This window comes from Rhamphochromis sp. 'chilingali' (assembly GCF_963969265.1).
Source record: "Rhamphochromis sp. 'chilingali' genome assembly, chromosome: 22".
Taxonomy (NCBI): domain Eukaryota; kingdom Metazoa; phylum Chordata; class Actinopteri; order Cichliformes; family Cichlidae; genus Rhamphochromis; species Rhamphochromis sp. 'chilingali'.
Window position 1 is genome coordinate 5425211 of NC_137950.1, and position 16777 is coordinate 5441987.

The window sequence follows — 16777 nt, forward strand, 5'->3', positions numbered from 1 at the left end:
TATCCAAAATACTTTACTAGCAGCATATACCTTTATTCAAAATATTTTGTGGTTTCAACTCATACAATACTAGAAGTAATTTATCTACTATTCTTGTTTTATTCATTTATAAATTTCAGTGCACTATATGAACATCATTAACCTGAGCCCCCATATTAAAATTTAAAATTAAACCTTTCCTGCCAGAGGTCTCTTCCTGCTAAAAGGAAGTTCTTTTCCCCCACCATCACCAAGTGCCTATTCACAGGTTACCATGGAGTGTTGAAGTTACTTATTTCTTCTTGGTTATAAAATTTGTCCACATTCTTTACGGTATTATGTGCCCCTAAAGATTCCCTTGTGTGAATGCGATTACATAATTTCACCTGTATGAAATTCAATTGCATAACAAAGAACTCTTGGGAGGGGAAAAACAAGAAAAATGCAAATATCACTCGAACAAGAATTCTTATTTTATTGACTAAATCTCAGCTTACAGGAAGACAGTTGTATTGCAAAGACAGAACCGGGTACAAGTTCTAGTGCTGTGGTCATCTACTCACTAAAACTCCACAAAAACCATGATGCTTTGAAATACAGCTATGTCACCGGACAGAAAGACACTGGAACGCCATTACAGCACGTCACAATATGAATAGGATGAGGAGGCAGCGGTGGCTGACTCAGACGCTGGGAGGGATCAAGGGGAAGGTGGCGTATGACAAATGCACATCTCACTTTCTAGTTTTGTGTCACTCATCTTCTCTCCCAGCTTGTGAACGGATGTGTCCTCGTCTGCAGCGTACTGTATACTGCACTGGTATTTCATCTGAGCACAGTGCTTGTACCACAAGTTCTAGTGAATCATTTACTATCTTAAAATTATTCTGATAGGAAACTACAGCAGTACGGGGCGTGTCTTTCAAAATAAAGATTTACTTTTTGGTATTTTGATATTCTGTGTTTTGCTTGCTAACTCATAAAACAGGGACTGCAACTGATCATCATTCATTCATTAGAAATAACATCCTGTTGGCTAATTGTCTATAACTAACAACAGCAGTTACTTTGGATTGTTAGGTTAGACTGGAGGTTTGGGTATAATGTTTTATAAGACAACGTGATAAAAAGTCAAATTTTCTGTTTTAAAGAATGTTGGCAAGACGATGCTAAAACATCTGACTTTACCAATAGCTCTGTCTCCACTATCAAAATGTTAGCTAGCTAATTTAGCTACGGATGGTTCCATGCTTGGAAAAAAGAAGCAAGGCTAAAGAAGAAAATTGAATATTTCAATTTCAAAATACGCGACATAATTAAAAATTTACTTGTGTAAAAAGCAACATCAGGCTATTCTTACATTAGGGGTATGATAAGCTAATGTTGATCTCTTTACTAATGCAAGAGAATAATTCAGAAAAATCAAGCTGAATGACACCAAACTAAGACAGCTTAAAAACACTGAATTCAGGGGTTGTTTGACACAGATGAAAAAAATCCCGGATCCTGTTTGCTAAACACAATTTTCAAAACTCAACTGCCTACATAGCATAAAAGTAAAGGGAACCTTTTATTCATTTTCATGTCTTTGTCATAAACATACTGTTACAGTGTTAGATACTCATATTAATGATGCTTAGATAGTGAGGTCTTTGGATGTATAATGCCTGTGAGCTGAAAACTACCTTAAAACTTGTTTTAAACACTCAGGTTCTGATAGCTACCCTTGGATCAATATGATGTCACGAGAGGGAGGTGATATACTCAATACAGTCATCCCAGGAACATAGCTTTAGCTGCAGACACTGTCATCCCACCTGTCTGCTATTCAAACCTTCTGTTTACAATCGGCAGCCAATCAGAAGAAAGTTGTCTTAGAGGGGAGGAGCTAAAGTAGCTCGTTTCAGTTTAAAATAAATAACAATTACTTTGAAAGGAGCAGAATAGGTCCCCTTTAGTTATAGCAAATCTAAACTTAGCTTAAAGGAAAATGAAATATTGTAGAGCAGCATGAGAGCCTGTGTAGCCCAGAATGTGCCAAAGAAACAAAGGCTCTATTAGGGCCATTTTTTGTGTTTGAAATGAGGTGAAAGCCACCAGAAGTTGTATTGAGCTGCTGGCAATCTGCAGTCTTATCATTTAATATCACCGAGCCCTACGTACTGGCCCTTTTACAGAAATAGTATTAAAGGTGGCCATGGTGTCCATGTCTGAAAAGTGAAACCATTAAAGAGGTGCTTTAAACCCAAACTGTTTATACTGACCACCAGGCGATGATCCCTGTGGCTAAAATAGGAATTCCAGCCATGTGTGGTAAATGGAAAAAAACATCATTCGTTTCACTTTGCAAATTTTTGTCAGAAAAGCGAATTATGGAGGCCATGCTCATTGGCCAGTGACTTGTGACTGACAAAACGCATAACATGGCTTCATAGTCAGATCCACCTCTGGCTTGACACATCTGCTTTCCAAGCAAGAGCAAAGTGGTGACGCTGAAAACACAAATTCACAAACCAATCAATAATAATGTCTACACTACTGGGAGACTGGTTTGGTGTCGGCTCTTTTTTACGTAACAAGAATTGTCAATAAAACCTCCCACGTGTCTCTATTTACAAGAATCCTCACGTTGCTTATCGTTGCACGTTGCCATGGGTGCTTCAAGCACGTCACGTTTATTTGGGAAGAGCGCGAATGTTGAAAGATGGTTTCGGAGTGAACGCTGCAAAGGAACAATGACGCGATGAGGTAATGTGGCTTCATACGGTCATGCCAGTGTGGGATGTGCTTGGGCTCGCACGGTTTACTCCGCACAGCACAGCGCTGCTTGAAGTTGACAGATGGGGAGCAGTGTCCGCATCAGGACCGTCCTTTGTTCTGAATCAGGAGGCTGCCGATGAGGTCAGAGATTGTCACAAGATGCAGTTATTTACTCTCTCGCTGATCCAACGCATCATGCGGAGGGGCTGAGCTGGTCCTCTGTCAGATCCGAGCTGAGGCTACTGACATGTTGTTTGTCACCGGTACACTAACTACAACTATAGAGTGCTACAGCCTGTGACGGGATAAACACTGAGCAGTTTTTCACAAGAGGGCTTTAGCACATACAGTTTCATGCAGTTTATGTCTGAAAAGCAACACAGAGAACATCCATTCACACACTACGCATGATCCACCCCCCCAAAGAAAAATAATTCAATTGATATTCATGAAGTCAAAAAGGAATGGATTAGTTTTGTTGTTGTTTTTTAAATCCAAAAGCAAAACATTTAAGTCCCTACATTTGATTCAAATTCAAATCTCTCGCTCTGTCTTCATGCTTAGCTTTTTTTTAGTTCCTGAAGGTGGTGAGATGAGCACACAACATTAATAGCATTACAAATACATCACACTGGATAGAAACTAAGTAAGTATATTCAGATTTTTTTTCTTTTAGCCCTAGGATGTCTCAAGAGGTCATAACAGCAATATTCACTCTGGGACATGATGCAAGAAATTGTGCTACTGCAAAAAAAAAAATCACATCACAACATTTTACCTTTTTTTTCCTCCTAAAGCCAGTTCAGATTCGAAGTTTGAATTACTCGTCATGCAGTTTATAAAAAGTGACTCTTGAGTGTTTGCTTTTTTCCCCCTGCACTTAATTGGAACAGATCATTTTTCTTTTTCAGACAAAGTTTAAAAGAAAACACATTTTTAAGTGAAGGTCTGGATGAAAACGTGAGCAAAGCAGACAGATCTTTTTCTTGTTCTCTTTTGGAAAAAACGCTTCAAAGGAACATCATACAAACGGAATTTCAGGAGTGAGTAGAAAAAAGTCTTCCAACTGTGAAGTAGATATGTTCATGGTGAAGAGCAGAGACATCGCACGCATTCGCTCCATCTAGTCTGAGATGAAGGAAAGCTGTAGATCATCTCACATAATGCGCAAGTATTCAGTATGTACAGCAGCATACCACACCTGTTACACAGCTATACCTCAACACCATATCACAATGCTGAGTCGAATGGGAAACAAAGAGAGCTACCTTACAAAAAAATAGAAAAAATAGATTGTGTAGTCTTTTTTTTTCTTCTTTTTTTAAAGATTCAAATAAATAATAAAATTCTCAAAGAAATATTAAACTACTTGTTTTAGATTCAAACGCACGGCGACGCACACGGACACATTCACACTTTCATATTCTTGTTACAAGTAAAACACTGAAACCACGGCTCAGTCAGTCTTTTTATCTTGTAAGGTGTTAGCTTGAGCTCTGTTTCGGTCAAAAACACGAATCTTTTGTCCCTTGGCTTCTTAAAAAAAAACTTCTTATCAGTGTTGAAGAGATCACGAGGAGTTCTGCCCAACTCCTGCTGACTTTTTTATCTTTTTATGTTATTTTAATTCATTTTTTTTGCTGCAAGTATTGCTTTAAGGAATATATTTTGGTCTTCTTGTCAGATCGATTTAGTGGTGAAATCTCTAATGTAGCGTTTTTTTCTTCATTTTTCTACACTTGCATTTTGAACGTGTCCTTGAATTCCAAGTGTTAAAACAGGACATTCGACCAATCATGAGGAATGTGTGCGTTCTACAAAGACGTCCTCGGAAGTCCTCCGGCGCGTGTGTCTGCGCTCTTCCTTTCCCACAATGTTTAAAACAGGAGACGTGTTAGTGCTTTGTTATCGCTTTGTTTCTTTTCCCATGCATGAACATCTACGTGGTTGGATGAGAGGTATAAAAGTGTGTGCCGGTGAGCCCTGACATGCTCAGACGCAGATTTCTATGGGTGTCGGCACTAGCATGCGGCCACCAGGTGAGCCGTTTTCTCGGGGCATTCGATCGTAGCTGTTGGTGGATGACACGGAGCTGTTGGTGGAGACGGACACGAAATGGTGGCCCCCGCCGGGTTCCATCATCCCTCCTTTGGCCCCGCTGCCTCCGCTCCCCCTCTTCACCGCCACTGGCAACATGGGAGAGAGGGGCGACACTGGGGAGCGAGGTGACAGAGTCTGCTGCTTCATCCTCTCCACGAGATGCTCCTCGTCTTCTTCCCCGGATGATGATGACGAGATTGTGCCGTCCACCTCCCCACGGACTCCTCCTCCACCTCCTCCGCCGCCGCCGCCTCCGCCGCCTCCGCCGCCTCCGCCACTAACTCTTTCGCCGCCACCTCCAGCAACCATGTTGCCGTTGTTGTTATCGTTCTCCGCGTCTAACATCCAGGAGTGGCTGAAGTACCCGAACACTTCTTTGACGGAGCAGCGGCGGTCCTGCTCCACCGATAGCAGGCGGCGGAACATGCGAAGGGCCTGCTCGGTGAAGCGCCTCCACTGCGACGGCACCGTGTTCGTCCTCCTCCTCTGCCAACGGATGAACTCCTGGTAGAAAGAGTCAGAGGGCAGAGCCTTCTCCCAAGGGAAGTTACCAGTCAGCATGCAGAACAGCAGCACACCGAAGGCCCAGACGTCAGTGCTGTAGTCCACGCAGAAGCCCTCGTGGCGGGACACATCGCAGAGCTCCGGAGCTGTGTAGGGGATGGTGCCGCTCACCTGGAGGGAAAACCCAACAGGTTACAGTCACTGGAGGAAACGTGCGAATATAAAAGCGTACAAAACTCAAACACTACTCACTCTTTTCACTGGTGAGCCAGCCCGGCGAGTCATTCCGAAGTCAGAGAGCTTGACCTTGCGGCACTCTCGGTCAAAGATGAGGATGTTTTCAGGCTTAATGTCCCGATGGACCAGCTTCTTACAGTGCAGGTAGTCCAGAGCGATGGCTACCTGGTGTACACAGCGCTTTGCTACTGTTTCAGGAAGACCGACCTTGAGGGCCAAAGAAAGGAAAAGCACTATTTTATTCAGGGGATTTTACAGTTTTAAGCCAACTTTCTTCTGACTGTGGATCAGTAATCATCTGTATTACTATCGTTATCTGCGAATCAGCACCTGTGGAGGAATTATATCGAAGAGGTCTCCCGCCACGGCGTACTCCTGTGCAAACACGTAGTACTCGTCGGTCTCGAAGGCGATGCCAAACATGTTGATGATGAAGGGGCACGGAGACAGGTACAGGGAGATGCTGTACTCCCGTAGAAAAGACTTCAGCTTGGTTGTCTTCTTCTTCAGGAACTTCAGTGCCATTTTTGTACCTTTTGGGAAAAATACAGATGTTTTTTTTACAGATGCACAAAAAAACCAGTTTTTGTATCACAACTTTACTGAGGTATTATTTTAAATTACTCACTTATTTAGATTTTGTTGAGGCTTAAAGTTAAACCCCTGTGCTGATTGGAGTGAACTGAAACTCTTTGAATTCAATTCAGCGTTATTTATGTCACTAAATCACAGCAACAGGGGCCTTAAGACGCTTTATATTGTTAGGTAAAGACAGAGAAAACCCCCGAAATCAGATGACCCCCTTCAAGCAAGCAATTGGTGACAGTGGAAAGGAAAAACTCCCTTTTAACAGGAAGAAACCTCCAGCAGAATTAGGCTCAGGGAGGCGCAGCCATCTGCCATGACCAGTTGGGGGTGTTGTCGTCTATCCAAGAAGACCGTGCTTGAGATTTCTGCTATTTTAATTATTAGTCTGTAACGTTTCACTAAGGAGGTTTCTGTCTGTACATTTATGAATGCAGTTATTTAACCAAGCTTGCAATTTAGCATTCCATCCACTAATCTAACTATTAACACTTCTGTCTAAACAAAGGGACATCTCATTAGGAGCCAAAAGCAAAATTACACTTAAGGTGCAGAGACCAAAACAAAAAGGTGACAGCGCAATCACTTAAGACGTCATGTACTCTGTGGTGGTCCCTTACCTCTGATCTTGTGAATGACCAGATCCACCTTGCCATAGGTTCCCTTGCCCAGCTCTCTGATCACCTCGTAGTACTTGTTGACCTCTAGTCTCTCCAAATTTTGGGCAGCAATCAGCTGCAGCTCATCCAGGATGTCCATGTTGGCTCGAGAAACCAGCGGAGAGGAGGTCATGGTGCGGACTGCTTCAGGGTGCAAAAAAAACTGACTCGGGTAGGACAGGAGCAGCAATAGCAGCTAACAGCTGGTGTCACTGTACAGAAAGAAGAGAGGAGAAACATTTTGAAAACTGCTTCATCCTTCTACTCTTCCTCATTTCAAGTACAACAAGTTGGCTGTGATAGGACGGGCACACGAAGAGAAAAACAGGCTCTCGTCCTCTTGTGGGACCAAAACAGGAGCATGTGATATGTGATGTTTGTGTTGCATTCCAAGGTCGGCAATGCACAGCACGCTGTCGACACCGAAGCTCACAGCGTGCTGCTCTGATCTGCAGTGTGATAGCCGCTGAAAATGCTAATTATCTGCAGTGAAGGCTTAAGTAATTCTAAATGCTCGCCAAGGGGGATACCAGAGCTGAGCTGTGAGCTGAGTCACACACACACACACACACACACACACACACACACACACACACACACACACACACACACACACACACACACACACACACACAGGCAGCCAATAACAGTCCTTTCTAGCAAATCCAATTCCTGCTGCAGTGTGATTATTCTTAGTGATTGCTTCCCTTTTTTCTCTTCCTGAGCGGCTGGACCTGCCAAGCACTGACCCTCACTGATCCAGGCGAATGTGGAGGAACTATAGGAGCGCGCACACACACACACACACACACACACACACACACACACACACACACACACACACACACACACACACACACACACACACACACACACACTCGTTACACAACCCGAGGTGCTGGAAAGCAGCCACTCTATATGAGCAGACACTTGGATTGGCTTTATATCTACAGCAGCCTCCTCATCATCAACACACTCGCCTGCCATTCCATGTACTTCACATATCTCATATTCTCCGCACACATCCACAGATGGATAACATTTCATTGCACAGTCTGGTTTTAGATGCAGAAAGTAACATTCAGTTGTATGCATCACAACGTTAAGTTGCCAACTATGTGATCAAACACACACACACGCAGCAATGTGCTACTTTACAGTTTTTTCTGAATGCTTAAACCCTAACTGTGATTCCTGTAGCACAATCTCTAAAACTATTCAGACTTATAGCAAAACCACTCACTGAGTTTGCAAAACTAAAAGCACAAAAACTGCTTTGCACTCAGTTTGCAATTTTGTAACACACACTTTGCAAAACTGTAGGCACAATTCACTGCACAACACTCAATTACCAAATTTCCAACACACTCCTAGCAAAAGTATACACATGTATGGCTATCATTAACACTAATTTGCCAACTGTCTGGCACACTTTCACATGTGAAAACTTTCTTAGATAATTAGTTCACTTTGCAATCAGCCTAAGCACTATAATACAGGTAAGCTGTGTGTGCGGAGTACAATGGAGGGAGCAGAAAGAGTGAGAAGTAGAGGAGGCCGAGGAAGAGGACGTGGAGGTGAAGAAGTAGGATGAAGAGGACGACAAGGACAAGGAGGAGCAAGAGGTTGATGAGGAGGGGGCAGAGGAAGATGAGGAGGGGGGAGAGGAAGATGAGGAAGAGTAAGAAATAGAATTGCTGATGACATCAGAGCTACAATAGTGGACCATGTAATCAACCGTGGAATGACCCTGAGGGTAGCTGGCCAACGGGTCCAGCCTAACTCGAGCCGCTACACTGTAGCAAGTACCATAGGGACATCTTGAAATGAGAATCGGTGAGTACAGTCACTTCGCACAAAGATTTGTAGCACTGCCATATGCCAATGAGAAACACACCAATACCATTGATGTAAAAATACTGAAATTGTTACTTTACAGAATTGCTAGATGACCAGATGCTGGGGGCAGAGGAAGCATGTTCACTGCAGACCAAGTAACCCATATAGTCATTATGGCGATTGCAAATAATCCTATACTTGGAAATAAACACTTGTGTTTGTTTTGATGTGTGTGAATAAACACCAGTACTTGAAGTTTGGATCCCTCTATGCTTATGGATCTATGACAGAAGTAGCTCAAACTGACATAGCCTACCTTGTGCACAGAGGAAGCAAAAGCCAGATGTGTTTTGTATTCATACCATCAGTGTGCAATTGGCGCATTGTGTGCTTAGTAGATGATGGCTTGTGTGTACTGTTTGATACGGAAACACCATTTTTACGAAGGTGTGAAGAGTTAATCCAGCTGTGTTTGCTTTTGCAAGAGAACTACAATGTTTTGATTATTGGGTGACAGGTTTTCTTATTTGTGTGAAGAGTTTTGCAAAATTAGCCAATAGTTACAAAAAATGTGCTTAAGCAATCAGAAAAAACTGTAAGTACCCCGTCGCCCCTCCACAGACCTCTGCGTTCTCTGTGGGAGTGTAATCTTTTTTTGCGTGTGAAGCGGACAGGAAGAGAGGCTGACGGCAGCAGGTGAGGAGAGATGAGTCAGTTTGGGTGATAAATGGCAGTGCAGAGAGGATGTACTGTATCTCTCTCTCTCCTCTAAATAAAAGCTCTTGGGTGCATGTGATAAAAACACACATGCACAGGAGGGAGTTGTAAACAGAAGAGACCGTTTGTTTCTGCCGGGGATCAGAAGTGCTTACTGTAGCACTGCAGGATTGTGCCTCGTTCTTTTTCTGAGTGTGCGTTTGGCTCTGGTATGTTATCACGATAACATTCATAAACGTACAATGTATATTCAGTCAATAATAACTACTTAAAGCTGCAAATTCAACCAAGCTAGCTGTTTTGAGTGAAAACTGGGGCAGTAAATTTGAACTTTTCCATTTTTTTTCCATTTAGCTCCATCAAAAAGCGCTAAATAACTGAATAAACAGTTTAAACTGATTTTCCAATAACTAATTAATTATTTTACAACAAGAATTACAGTTATGAGTAAATAGTGATATAGTGATTTAAGTGTTGCTAACAGTGTTATCTCTCTGTAGATGAGGAACCCAGATAAGCCACAGATATTGACACTCTGCAATGCTTAGAGCTAATTAGCACCAGTTAGCAAGCGCTAATGAGTCCTAAAGATGCTAACAGCTACCACAAAGATGGAAAGGGATTGTATTTCTCACATTGTTGTAGTTCTATCCTTTATAATATAAAGTGCCACTGTTTGAATAAAACCAAACTAGATTTAAACATGCAAAAAGACGTGCTGTGGTGGTTTGTACCATCGCGTCACAGCAAGACGTTTCTGGGTTCAACTCCACGGGGCAGCTTGGACTTTTCTGGAGCTTTTTGGTTTCCCCCCACAGACATGCATGGTGAGTTAATGGGTGAATCAAATTTTTATCTAAATGGATAAAAAACTAAAGTTGTGGACGCAGTAAACATGTTGCAAAAAAGGAGGAAACATGCACACTATTTGGCACCAAGTGTATCTTCAGAAAAATGGGAATTACAGTGGCTGTGAAGATAGCACATATGACCCAGGCTGACAAAAAGGCCCAGTAATCATCTCCTGAACCCGTATCTATTAATGCCATTGTACTGGTTCAGTTGTCCAGCACAGTCTGCAGACCTTTAACGACTGGCTAATGTGATTTAACTTATTTCGTACCTCTTTACTCAGGACGCCCTGGAAAGCAATATTAATACTGAATTGATTTCTGCCTTAGGTCTGATGATCTTGACTAGATTGAGTCCCTAATCATTTTAAGCATAACCGGATTAACGCACTTCCACTGTGCTCGACCAATTCGTTTAATGGAGCCAAACTTCCAGCCCGATTTCATTAGGTGTACACAACCAGGAGAGAGCACGGAGCGAATTTCAGCTTTGAGAATAAACTGGTTTCATAAAATCAAAGTAAAAGGAAAATTTTGACAAGGTACAGCAGCTTGTGTGGTTAGTTGCAGCAGTGATCTTCAAACTGTTCCCACAGCTCTTATTAGCAGATCTAGAGCTTAAGTTTTTCCAGCTAGTATGTGCAAAAAAAAGTCTGTGATGTAGGTCAAGCTACAGTCTCAAAGTTCAGAAGATTCTGCATCTTTATATATTTAATATTCACATCAAGATGGTGTGTGCGTGTGTGTGTAGACCAGACAATCCCAGCATTCATCACACTCTGCCTTTATCTAACACACTCTGTTTTCAGGTCTTTTTTTCCTTTTCCAGCTTCTATAGACCTGTGTGTTTTTTGGCCTGCTGCTGTATGCGTGTGCTTTCGTTTACCACAGCTAAAACTGCATCTGTATTTGTATAGAAGCAGTAAGACTCGTGTAGCTCAGTGAGTCATCAGGCCAGGATAAATGTCGGCTCTCCGTGTGGAGGGGAAGTCTGCAGTCCCACTGCGTGAGTGCATCACATAGGCTCACCTTTAACAATAGAAACAACTCGATGCAAAAGCAGCTGCGTGTCGCAAGTGCTTTGCATCGCTGGTAGGAACAACTGCAGAGCAGCTGGATGGGTAAAATGAGATGATCAAAAGGGTTCAAATTTGGTATTTTCCCTGCAGCTCACGTTCAAATAATGCTGGGAAACTTTTCAGGATGAGGTGAAGGAGAATGGCAGCCTCTGTCTCACACCACTGTTGTTGTACTTTTTGGTGTTTAGGAGTATAAATACATAAACAGATGTATTAAGTTAGGGGCAACTGCATACCACATACTGTAAGTTTATACAAAGTTATCTAAGGTTGAAATAAGCCTTTCACATATTAATTATTTGTTGTAATCATCTTCAACATTCGCTCCACTACACTGTTCATTTTCCCCAAAGCATATCATTGATCTATTCATCTCAAAGCGAATTAATCGTCAACAATTGCTATAATTGTTTAATATTTAATAAATTATTCGACAAGCACAAATAAGAACCACACGCTGAGTCCAGTGTATTATTGTGAAAGGAATATTTCTGGTTCTTTTTATACAATGTGAAGATGCTAACCTGAGTCATGGTAAATTCAGATTGTCTGGTCTCTAGTTTGGGACAGTTTTATGCTAAACCTAAAAAGTCAGTTGACAGATTGATGCTTGTGTTAGTCCTCCTTTCCTGCAGACTGTTCTCTCCGACAGCCTGCAAAATTCAACGTTCTGGGAACAGACACAAAATACAGCATGTTCCTTTCAGCTGACCACATCCCCCCAGCCCTCCCCACTCGCTCAACACTGACCCTCTGTGCCACCAGGTTTAACACTCTGTGGAAACAGAGCAGCGACCAGGGGCCGCAGCTGACTAAATCCCAGACTGCTTATGCAACCAGCGGGCCGAGCCGGAGCACATTCGACGAGCCAAGGCAACGATCACAGCCACGTCCACCCCCACTGATGCAGCCGCGCTGCCCTCCAACAATAACAGCTTAATTTTTTTGCATTTCAGTGACTGTTTCTATTCTCCTGATAGATGTGCTGCAAAGAAACACATTCCTGCCTTCCACGTGAGAAACTGCAGCAACAAAAATATTTAGCCTTTAAATGTTCTGGACACATTTGATTTGTCTTCTATTTATTGAAAAAAAGCTGCTGACTGCTGCACATGCACATAATCAAAGTGACTGTGTGTAAATGTGCACTGGCAGGGAGCAGAGGGAGGCCAGCAGCAAAACACCAGTCAGTGTGTGTGTGTGTGTGTGTGTGTGTGTGTGTGTGTGTGTGTGTGTGTGTGTGTGTGTGTGTGTGTGTGTGTGTGTGTGGAAAGTGAACAAAAACAGAATGTGGTTGCCAAAATCTCTAGTACCTACTTATATTACAGCTCCTCAGCAGTAGATATTTACACCTTAGTTTGATTTTACAGATTTTATTTAGAACGTTTTAAAGGCCTGAAATCAAAATCAAGCAAATTTTACTAATAAAATAAATAAATAATAATAATATTTTTAAAAGGGATCAAAAAGAACAGTAAATAATACAAATTGAAATACTAAAAGTAAAAGAGATGCACTTGGAGAAATTTAAAAAAATATATGTTGCTGGTTATTTTTGGAGTTTGGGGGACAAGAAAGCTCTGTTGCCTGTACGAGCCAGTTGGGAATTCTGAATTACTAGAAGGTGCTGATCGACAGACCTAAGTGAGAGGCATAGGACAACTAAAGGATTTGATAGTTACAGTTTTTTCTGAATGCTTAAACCCTAACTGTGATTCCTGCAGCACAATCTCTAAAACTATTCAGACTTATAGCAAAACCACTCACTGAGTTTGCAAAACTAAAAGCACAAAAACTGCTTTGCACTCAGTTTGCAATTTTGTAACACACACTTTGCAAAACTGTAGGCACAATTCACTGCACAACACTCAATTACCAAATTTCCAACACACTCCTAGCAAAAGTATACACATGTATGGCTATCATTAACACTAATTTGCCAACTGTCTGGCACACTTTCACATGTGAAAACTTTCTTAGATAATTAGTTCACTTTGCAATCAGCCTAAGCACTATAATACAGGTAAGCTGTGTGTGCGGAGTACAATGGAGGGAGCAGAAAGAGTGAGAAGTAGAGGAGGCCGAGGAAGAGGACGTGGAGGTGAAGAAGTAGGATGAAGAGGACGACAAGGACAAGGAGGAGCAAGAGGAAGACGAGGAGGGGGGAGAGGAAGATGAGGAGGGGGGAGAGGAAGGGTAGGAAGAGTAAGAAATAGAATTGCTGATGACATCAGAGCTACAATAGTGGACCATGTAATCAACCGTGGAATGACCCTGAGGGTAGCTGGCCAACGGGTCCAGCCTAACTCGAGCCGCTACACTGTAGCAAGTACCATAGGGACATCTTGAAATGAGAATCGGTTAGTACAGTCACTTCGCACAAAGATTTGTAGCACTGCCATATGCCAATGAGAAACACACCAATACCATTGATGTAAAAATACTGAAATTGTTACTTTACAGAATTGCTAGATGACCAGATGCTGGGGGCAGAGGAAGCATGTTCACTGCAGACCACGTAACCCATATAGTCATTATGGCGATTGCAAATAATCCTATACTTGGAAATAAACACTTGTGTTTGTTTTGATGTGTTTGAATAAACACCAGTACTTGAAGTTTGGATCCCTCTATGCTTATGGATCTATGACAGAAGTAGCTCAAACTGACATAGCCTACCTTGTGCACAGAGGAAGCAAAAGCCAGATGTGTTTTGTATTCATACCATCAGTGTGCAGTTGGCGCATTGTGTGCTTAGTAGATGATGGCTTGTGTGTACTGTTTGATACGGAAACACCATTTTTACGAAGGTGTGAAGAGTTAATCTAGCTGTGTTTGCTTTTGCAAGAGAACTACAATGTTTTGATTATTGGGTGACAGGTTTTCTTATTTGTGTGAAGAGTTTTGCAAAATTAGCCAATAGTTACAAAAAATGTGCTTAAGCAATCAGAAAAAACTGTAACGTAGGCGAGCCCGTGTAAACACTTACACGCAAGCAACAATATTTTAAAATGAATCCTGTACTTCCCAGGAAACCAGTGTAATAGTTTAAGAATGGGTGAAGCTTCCGTGTATCTTTCAGGAGTCTAGCAGCTGCAGTCTGAACCAGCTGCAGACATGTTTTAAGTGTTTTGCTCAACCCAACATATAATAACTTGTAGTAATCCAATCTAGATCATGAAAAGAAAGAAGTTTTTAACTATATTTAATATCTTAATTTGAGAAAGCTGGCTATAACAACTGCTGTGATCTGTCTAATTAAGGAGATGAATCAAAGATAACACTCAGACTTTAAACCTGAGGTTTAAGAAATGAGTCTCAAGATCTAAAGGGATAGTGAAAAATGTAACTGGCTGCTTATTCGCCACAGGAATCACTAAAATTTCAGTTTTACCATCACAGGGTTGAGAGACGGGTTTAAGAGGGAGGTAAATCTGGGTTTCATCTGCAAAAAAGTAGTAAGGAACATGATGGGTTTTTAAAAAAAAAATAAACCCAAAAGGTGTGTGTACAACTGAAGTGGACCAAGAATGGAACCTTGAGGTACACCACTGGTTAAGGGGGTAGTTTTAGAAGAATAACTGCCAATGCTAATGGAAAACCACCTACAACTCAAATAAGACTTAAAACAGTTCAAAGCCATCCCACAAATAACAACACAATGAGTGTTCAAGATGTTGTAGTCCACTGTATCAAACACAGTGGTAAGATCCAGTAATATACGTACAGCATTAACTAGCATCAACAATAAACAGGAGATCACTGAAAACTCTTAACAGAGCAGATGCGATGAATTTGACTGAAAAACCTCACCAATATCATTGGTGCGTAAAACAGACGGCAGCAACAACTAGCTTAATTAGTATTTATGCTAACTAGGCTATATTCAGGGCTTCATCTTCATATTTAGCAAACAAAATTTAACTTGGTAATTGGATTTTTTAATCAAAATTGAATAAGGAAGATCTATCCTCTCAAAATCCTTATGGTAATACTGGTTATTTTCCATCTTCAACTAATTCAAATTCACCAGTCTTATCCATCAGTCGTCCTACCCGCATCTTCAAGCCAGTCAACCCAGTCCCTGTTCTTTAGAATCATTATTTAAACTCCTTCCCATCACCTCCTCATCTGGGTTATTCGGTCTACTTAAAGGTATGTGCTCACTCAGCTCTCCACCCGGCCCCTAGTTCAAGTTCAGCTGGCATCTCATCAACACAATATATAGGCACTGTGGATGAGCATTGAGGCATTGATTACATGATTTATCCAAAATAATGGCTTAGATCGGCTTGTATAGATTGGCTATAGGGCGTAACCCTTCATTTTTCTAAGCAAGTCCCCAAAATTGCCCAGTATAATCCAGCAAACATAGACAGCAGGTAGACCAGTCAGAATGTAAACATTCTGGTCTTGTATCATCCTCCAATCACTAAAGGCTTCAGCTTTCAGCAGGTCTGCATCGTCACCTGCAGTGTGTGTGCTCAGACAGCACTCACTGAAGGGACAACCACTGTCACTTTAGTGTAACAGAGCTTAGATAGCGGAAAGGAACAGACATGCATTAGCTCCTGCAGATACCTGACTGCCAACCCCCCTCCTCCACCCCTTCCTCCTCCTGCAAAAACACGGGATGCATAGTGGGGGTGAGGGAGGGCTTTTAGATGTTGTGTTGTGATCAATAATACAAATTCCACTACACAATCCGATACTGTAAACAACCTAAAATGCTTACAATCAATGATATTGTTGCTTGCTAGAGATCAATGACATTAGAAAATGTACATACAACATAGAGAAGAAATCACAGTTTTGTTTTCAGTGTGAACGCTGCTGTATGGCATTGGCCTAATGATGCACTGCATGCACACATCATAGCGGCACACACAGTAACGGAGCCTGGTCGGTCAGGGTGCAGGTGAGGATAAACGGTCAGCCCGGGTTTAATTCGCTACTCACCTTTCAGTTGATACCCATATGGAGACTGTGAAGTCCGCCCTGTCGGCCCAGGCTGCTACTGGTAAACACACAGGGAGATGTGAGCACATACTAAGACCAGGTGAGCCCAGAGAAACGTCTGATATCGGTGTCCAGCGAGAAGCCTCCGAGCAGCGTCGGTGGATGTGGTGTCGAGCATCCTGCAGCCTCCTCCGGCTCTGCGTCCTATTGTCTCCGCATCGCTCTGTCCTCTAGGATGGGAGGAGAGCAGAGGCAGGGGAGGAGAGACAAAGCCCTCCCCCTCCTCGCTGGCCCGGCCAATCGCAGCGCTGCTCCGCTGGGAGCCGCCGCTGCTCGCTGTCTCCATACAGACTATGGTACATTCAGGGATGATGGGAAATCCAACTTCTTCCAAATACAGTCAAATAAATAAATATGTTACCAACAGATAGCTTGAACTGGATATTGGCTATTTTTAATAATAGCTAAAAAAACAACAACATTATTGTTATATTATTATTATATTTGC

The 16777-nt window shown here is 42.2% G+C and overlaps 1 protein-coding gene across 1 annotated transcript; it reads right to left on the reverse strand.

Annotated features, from left to right (window-relative positions):
- Positions 1-472: 472 nt before the first annotated feature.
- Positions 473-16475, reverse strand: bsk146 (brain specific kinase 146). The gene is made up of 5 exons (XM_080873462.1): positions 16270-16475; positions 6786-7036; positions 5911-6113; positions 5596-5787; positions 473-5514 (listed from the first exon to the last, which is right to left on the reverse strand). Exons 2-5 carry the CDS (start codon positions 6955-6957, stop codon positions 4732-4734), a joined length of 1350 nt encoding a protein of 449 aa, XP_080729588.1. The 5' UTR covers positions 6958-7036; positions 16270-16475; the 3' UTR covers positions 473-4731.
- Positions 16476-16777: the final 302 nt, after the last annotated feature.

Excerpts from the sequence above, each read along its gene's own strand:
- bsk146 (XM_080873462.1), bottom strand. The coding sequence starts at position 6,957 with ATGACCTCCTCTCCGCTGGTTTCTCGAGCCAACATGGACATCCTGGAT. Across the intron at positions 6,114-6,785 it reads GGTCATTCACAAGATCAGAG|GTACAAAAATGGCACTGAAG; the intron begins GTAAGGGACCAC and ends TTTTCCCAAAAG. Across the intron at positions 5,515-5,595 it reads CTGGCTCACCAGTGAAAAGA|GTGAGCGGCACCATCCCCTA; the intron begins GTGAGTAGTGTT and ends TTTTCCCTCCAG.